The 7,333-nt window shown below is 50.3% G+C and overlaps 1 protein-coding gene across 1 annotated transcript; it reads left to right on the top strand.

The window, feature by feature from the left end:
- The first annotated feature begins 1,509 nt into the window (after positions 1-1,509).
- On the top strand, positions 1,510-3,437 carry Mesp2 (mesoderm posterior bHLH transcription factor 2). Its single transcript, XM_021168969.2, has 2 exons — positions 1,510-2,346; positions 3,133-3,437. The coding sequence occupies exons 1-2, from the start codon at positions 1,510-1,512 to the stop codon at positions 3,400-3,402; spliced, it is 1,107 nt and encodes a 368-aa protein (XP_021024628.1). The 3' UTR covers positions 3,403-3,437.
- The last annotated feature ends 3,896 nt before the right edge of the window (positions 3,438-7,333 follow it).

Here is a 7,333-nt window from a genome sequence, read left to right as displayed (position 1 = left end):
AAAAGTCACAAAGGCTCCCCCGTGGCCTTGAGAGTAAACCCAACTCAGCCTGATTCCAGACGTGCCTGGCCCTCCCACCTCCAGGACTTTCCCTTCTGGAATGTTCTCCATGCCCCCTCTCCCTAATGAAACGATGCTCTTGGTTCAAGACCCAGCTGGACCTGCTCAGCCTTGGTGGCTAAGGCCTGACTGCGCCAAAAGCTCATTTAACCCTTAGCTTTCTGTCCTGGAGATGATGCAGGGTATGGGTGCCTTTGCAATTGCAGTTGATGCTCAGGAGAGCCTGTCCTTGGCAGGTTTTATTACCTCAGCTGTTTCTCACAGAAGTTCTGGGAGCAGATGCCATACTTAGCTGTTTTGCTAACCAGGACAAGCTCAGGCAGGCTAAGGGCCCTGCACATAATAAGCAAGTGTGTGCCCATAAACACTTTGAAACGTTAGTGCCTGGGTTTGATCTGTTTTAGTTTTTTGAGACAGGGTTTCATGTAGCCCAGGCTGGCCTCAAACTTCTAACGACTTGAACTCCTGATCCTCTGGCCTCTACCTCCCAAGGGCTTGGATTATAGCCATGAGTGGTCACCGGTGGCAGTACTGGGTTTTTTGTTTGTTTGTTTGTTTGATTGATTGACTTTCTTTTCTGGAACAAGTTCTTGTTGGGTACAGGTTGACCTCACCTCCCTCCAATTCTCCTGCTTCAGTCTGCCAAGTGCTAAATTACTGGTATATGGACCACACTTGTATCAGTCCCTTCTTTATAAAGTGTAGGCACAATGAAAGCCCATAGCAAGCGCTTTCAGGATTATTCCGGGGGGGCGGGGGGGGCAGAAGTCATTCTGTGCAGCAATTCCTACTGAGATGAGCTCAAAGAAATTAGGTGGCTTCAAGGTGACACAAAGCTTCAAGTTGGCTTTGGCATCCACCTCCTTCCATTTCCACTTCCCAGCCTGGAACCCTCCAGGCTGCTGGGTTCCATTTTTAGTGAGTACAGATACTGTGGTCAGTGAGAGTTTCTAAGTGTATACAGCAAATTAGCTAATGGGGGAACCTGAGGAAGTCCCACTGTGCTAGTCGGAACCAGCACAGGCATAGCCCATTAAAGGCTAATGATGAAGGGTGGCCACTCTGTAAGTGAACCAGAGGCACAGGATGGACATTCAGGTACCCAGCAGCCATCAACCGTGGTGGTGGGTTCGGGTGTATTCACCCTGCAGTAGCAGGGCGGAGTGAGGGTGGGGGCTCGGTGAGAAGCTTAGCAACTCCATCCAGATGTGAATTGTCTCTCCCACACTTCCCGGCAGCAGGGGCCTCCATTAGAGCCTTCGAGGGGTCAGAATCCACACCTCTGCAAATGGGCCCGCTTTCCCAGGGCCCCCCTGCCCAGACCTTCCCTGGGCTCTGTGGGTTTTGACACCTCTCTGCAACCTGGCAGGGGACCACCTCACACCTTTAGTCCAGATAAAAGCTAGGACCTGGAGGTGACCGGTCCAGCTTCCCAGAGTCACACCAGCCATGGCCCAGTCGCCTCCTCCTCAGAGCCTCCAGGGTCTTGACCACTGGGTCTTCTCCCAGGGCTGGGGCTGGGCTCAGCAATCGGACTCTACGTCTCCGGCCTCGTCCTCAGATTCGTCCGGTTCCTGCCCTTGCTACGTCACCCGTCGGTCCTCGGAGCCCGCGGGCGCGGCCCGCAGCGCGCGCACTACCCAGGCCGTCCCGACGGCGCCCCGACGAGCGCGCCCCGCACCGGCAGGCGGACAGCGGCAGAGCGCCAGCGAGCGCGAGAAGCTGCGCATGCGCACACTCGCCCGCGCACTGCAAGAACTGCGCCGCTTCTTGCCGCCGTCGGTGGCACCTGCAGGCCAGAGCCTGACCAAGATCGAGACGCTGCGCCTGGCCATCCGCTACATCGGCCACCTGTCGGCCCTGCTGGGCCTCAGCGAGGACAGTTTGCGGCGCAGGCGCCGACGGAGTGCGGACGCCGCGTTCTCTCACCGATGCCCTCAGTGCCCCGACGGTAGCAGCCCCTCACAGGCTCAGATGCTTGGTCCTGGCCTGGGATCAGCCATGAGTAGTGGGGTATCTTGGGGTTGCCCGCCTGCTTGTCCTGGACCTCTGATTTCACCTGAAAACCTTGGGAGCAGGATCTCCAACGTGGATCCCTGGGTGACACCTCCTTATTGTCCCCAAATACAGTCACCCTTACACCAGTCCCTAGAAAGAGCGGTTAATACCTCCCACTGGGCACCACCCCAAGCATGTCCTGGCATGCAGATGTCCCCAGAGCCTAGGAACAAGACTGGACACTGGACCCAATCCACTGAACCTGCAGAGCTGACTAAAGTGTATCAGGTAGGTCCTAGGACCCCTGCCATTTTCCATGGATTCAGTTGGAACTAAAGTGGATGGTCTCTCGTTTGTACAGGGTCTCCTACTCTTCCGGTCCCAGGTTATCCAATGAAGGGATAGATGGAAATAGCCTTATTGACACCTGTAGGAGAAGAGATGAGGCCCTGGGAAGTTATAGCCACTGCCATAATTGCCACCTCTGCTGTGCAACAGTCACCACAGCTTGGTGAAGAGAGGATGGCCCTGGGACTTACACAGAGGCCAGGGTGGAAGGCGAGGGCCTTCTCTAGCAGGAAGTTCTAAGTTCAGTGCATGAGTGAGGCCCAGGGGTATTGGCAGCACCTCCTAAATAGATCCTTCTGGAAGTGATGACCTGAGTGTTTTCTTTGAGATTCGTTCATCCATAAATGACTTGTGGTCCATAAAAAATTATAGCAATGACTAGGTTTTACCAAGCACTCGCTGTTTGCTTTGTACTTTACCTGTATCTGATTATACAGCTCTATGATGCGTTATGATGCTAATGCAGCACTATAAAGTACTAGCACCCCATTTTACAGGTGGGAAAACTGACATGAAGAAACTTCTCATAGCAGAGCTAGGATTTGAAAGTTGGCAGTGGGTCCCCAGAACCAGGGTCCTTGATTTCTATGGTCCACTGTATGGGTTCCCCTGAGGCTATGCAGGCAGCACCAGCTACACTGGGGAACCAGCTACACTGGGGAAAGAGCCAGGTTTGAAATCTCCAGTCAGTGACCATGTCATACACCCTTCCTGTTTCTCTTGCAGAGTCTTTCTGTGTCTCCAGAACCCTGCCTGTCCCTGGGAAGCCCACTTCTCCTGCCCCGCCCATCATGCCAGAGACTACAGCCTCAGCCTCAGTGGAGCTGCTGGGGCCACGATGCAGAGGTGCTCTCCACCTCTGAGGATCAGGGTTCCAGCCCTGCCCTCCAGCTTCCTATGGCCAGCCCCACCCCCAGCTCAGGCCTGCAGCTCAGTGGCTGTCCTGAACTTTGGCAGGAAGACCTGGAAGGACCCCCACTGAATATTTTCTACTAATATGGCCTTACCTGCACCCTGCGGTGTGGATTTGGGCTGCCTTGGAAGTGCCTTTATCTGCTCTTCTGTGACATTTTGAGGTCTGCTTAGCTATGGCCCCCCCTTTCCCAGATGACCCCTTTCATGGAAACAGTGTCTGGGGCAGACAAACATTGGGTACCTCCACTGTTTTGAGAGGGCTGAGACAAGACACCCCCCGCCTCTAGGTATCTTCTAGAGCAGTGGTTCTCAACCTTGCTAAGGCTGTGACCCTTTAATACATACAGTTCCTCATGGTGTGGTAACCCCCCAACCATAAAATTATCTTATTGCTACTTCATAACTATAAGTTTGCTACTGTTATAAATCATAATGTAAATCTCTGTGTTTTCTGGTGGTTTTAGGTGACCCCTGTGAAAGGGTCGCTCCATACCCCACCCCCCCAGGGGTCATAACCTACAGGTTGAGAACTACTATTCGAAAGGCTCAGCACTCTGCAGAGCACAGGCTGAGCTGCTCTGAGTACGGGGTGGCCTGAGTGTGGAGGACAAAGGAGGTCCATGTCCTGCTTGCTGGAGACAGCTGGCCAGAATCGTATATGCTGGTTTTTATAACTGTTTTATTATTAAAGAGAAGAAAACCAACAAAAACTTGTTTGCTTCTGGTTTTTCTTAAATTGATATATGTTTCCTTGCCTTTTTTTAAAGGGAAAGGTTTTTCTGTTGAGCAGATAAGAAATCTGCCACTCCAGCCCTTCTGCAATCTAAGCCTGCCAAGGTTGATGTGGGCCTCAGAGGTCACTTTGACAATGTTTGCTGTACCTGACTGGGCACAGGGGCACAGGGCCAGGAGCTGCACCTGGCCTACAGTGATAGGTGGCTGTCTTACTCAGGGTTTCTATTCCTGGACAAAACATCATAACCAAGAAGCAAGTTGGGGAGGAAAGGGTTTATTCAGCTTACACTTCCATACTGCTGTTCATCACTGAGGAAGTCAGGACTGGAGCTCAAACAGGTCAGGAAGCAGGAACTGATGCAGAGGCCATGGAGGGATGTTCCTTACTGGCTTGCTCAGCCTGCTCTCTTATAGAACCCAAGACTACCAGCCCAGAGATGGTCCCACCCACAAGGGGCCCTTCCCCCTGGATCACTAATTGAGAAAATGCCTTACAGCTGGATGGCATGAAGGCATTTCCCCAACTGAAGCTCCTTTCTCTGTGATAACTCCAGCTGTGTCAAGTTGACACAAAAAACCAGCCAGCACATTGGCTGAGCCTTGAGGGTGTGTGTATGTGCAGTCATGAGCAAGCATGGGGACACTAGATGCCCAGACACGTGGGCTGTAGGGCTCTTTCACAGTTATAAGAACAGTGGTGCTAGGCACCTTTAACAGCAGCACTCCGGAGACAGAGCTAGGTAGCTCTCTGTGTTGAGGCCAGCCTGGTCTACATATGGAGTTCCTTCCCAGGGAACCAGGGCTGCACAGAAAGAGCCAGGTTGTCAAAAAAAAAAAAAGAAAGAAAGAAAGAAAGAAAGAAAGAAAGAAAGAAAGAAAGAAAGAAAGAAAGAAAGAAAGGAAGGAAGAAAGGAAGAAAGGAAAAAAGGAAGAAAGGAAGAAAGGAAGAAAGAGAAAAGAAAAGAAAAACAACCAAACCAAAAAAACAAAAAACAAAAAAAAAAAAAAAACATTTTTCTTACTTGTTTTGTTTCAAATGATGCTGAGTCACCCCTCCCAGCTAGGCCCAGTTTTAGTTTTGTGGACTGCTATGACAAATGCCACCAACTGGGTAGCTTGAAGGACAGAGACTTACATTAGTTCTAGACACTGGAAGCCCAAGACCAGAGCAAAGGCAGGTTTAGCTATTTCCTCACTTACCTTGCAGAAACCCTCCTCCTCCTCCTCCTTTTATCTGTGTAATAATAATCTCATACGGGAATACCAGTCCTGCTAAGTAAGTAAGTGTGTGTGTGTGTGTGTGTGTGTGTGTGTGTGTGTGTGTTGCATGTGAGTGTGCACGTGCTCACACGCTCACATGTGGAGTCCAGAGTAAGGCCTAAGGATCTCTTCCTCTATCACCACACTTCACCTTAACTGCCTTGAGCTAGAGTCACTTCTCACTGAACCAGAAGCTCACTGTTTGGATTCGCCTGACTGGCCATCTCAGGATCACTGTCTACGCCTCTCAATGCTGGGGCAGCAGACACACCTAGCCACTCCTAGAGGTCTTCTGTTGTGTCTTATTTTGGTTTTTACAAGAGTCCTGGGGATTCTCCTGCTTGGAGAGCAAGCACCCTGACAGTCATTTCCCCAGTCCCTCCTCCCCATTCAATCTTAAAATAACTTTCCCCAAAGTCAGTCCCATCCTGAGGTACTAGACTGAACTTGCTTTCTGTCACTGTAATTAAATTAGAAAGAGAACATTATTCTTGGCTCGTGGTTCTGGAGGCTCCAGCGGTTCCAGTCTAGATCAAGTTGCTTTTAATTTTATGGAAACAAGGATGCGTGGCAGATCAGAGCACTCACTCTCAGAACCCAAAGAGAAGGAGCCTGGGGTCCTCCAGCAAGGTCTCACCTTCCAGTGGTACCATCCCGGGTACCAAGAGGGCAAGGGCACATGCAAGGTCGAAATCAGAGCAAGGGGCTTCTATTTGAGCTTTAAGGAACCTCATTCATCCTGATGCTAAGTGCCAGAGGAAATTACTCCCCATTAATCAGGCCAATTATAGGGAGACCCATAATCAGTGCCTGGGTTCTAAATACAAAATGTAAAGATGAGGATTGCACATGGGGAACCATTTCGTTCTTCAGTTACTAGACCATCAGTCCTGTTGCTTCGTCTTCAGTAAGCCTAACAGGCTCTGGGAAAAGGAAATGGTGATCTATTTGCAGCTGATGTTTTGAGTTGGTTGGGGGAAGAGACTGAGAGTTGAAGAGGGAATATCAAAGGAGGCAAGATTAAATGGAACCTTGTAAGATCGTGATGAGGGACTCAACTTCCTTCCTGGGTAGCAGATTCTCGGACTGAGGGTTGGCTCAGTTGGTATGGTGCTCGCCTCACATGCAGGAGGCTGAATTCAATCCCCAATACCACATAAAACTGGACATGGTGGTAATTCCTGCAGGGGGAGAGGATGGAGGCAGGAGGGTCACGCTCAGCCACATAGCAAATTCAAGGCCATCGTGGGATGCATCAGACTCTGGATCAAGAACGAGTCACCAAAACACCCTAGGTGGAGAAAGGAAGGGAGGAAGTTATTGGTTCCCTGGCCAGGATCTTGGTCATACATGGGAGTCTGTCATGTGTGAGGACCCTTGCCCTATGTCACAGCCCATTGTCTGTTGACCTACTGAGCCTCCATTTCCCCCTCTCCTAAAGGGAAAACTGACTTAGGTGATTATCACAGACCCGTTCTTTTTTCTCACCTGTTAGAAGTGATCTACTTCCAACTTCAGGGTCTGACAGTCCCTAGAGACTGTCACTCACTCATCCTGAGAAGATGAGAAGACTCCACAGTGTGTGTGAGTGTATGTGCACACAATACACATATATACACACATAGACACATATACACATAGACACACATACACATAGACACACATATACACACACATACACCTAGGCACACACACAGGCCCCACTTATTCCAGTGCACTGAAATCATCTCGTCCTTACTGAGGAACTGGGGGTGAACTTTGAAACTCACAAATTTTTTTTTGTTTGTTTTTTGTTTTTTGTTTTTTTTGTTTTTCGAGACAGGGTTTCTCTGTGTAGCCCTGGCTGTCTTGGAACTCACTTTGTAGACCAGGCTGGCCTCGAACTCAGAAATCCACCTGCCTCTGCCTCCCGAGTGCTGGGATTAAAGGCGTGCGCCACCACGCCCGGCACAAATTTTCTTTTGAGGATGTTTCTTCAAATGTGACATGGAGCTCATAACAGACTTCACCTGCCCTT

This window comes from Mus caroli, unplaced genomic scaffold (assembly GCF_978045245.1).
Source record: "Mus caroli unplaced genomic scaffold, Mus_caroli_1 scaffold_8, whole genome shotgun sequence".
NCBI lineage: Eukaryota > Metazoa > Chordata > Mammalia > Rodentia > Muridae > Mus > Mus caroli.
Note: the sequence above shows the minus strand (reverse complement) of the source record. Positions and strands in the feature narration are given on the sequence as shown.

What these genes read in the sequence shown, in the direction of transcription:
- Mesp2 (XM_021168969.2), top strand. Translation starts at nt 1,510, where the DNA reads ATGGCCCAGTCGCCTCCTCCTCAGAGCCTCCAGGGTCTTGACCACTGG. An exon ending in AGCTGACTAAAGTGTATCAG is followed by an intron (nt 2,347 to 3,132) that starts GTAGGTCCTAGG and finishes TTTCTCTTGCAG; the next exon opens with AGTCTTTCTGTGTCTCCAGA.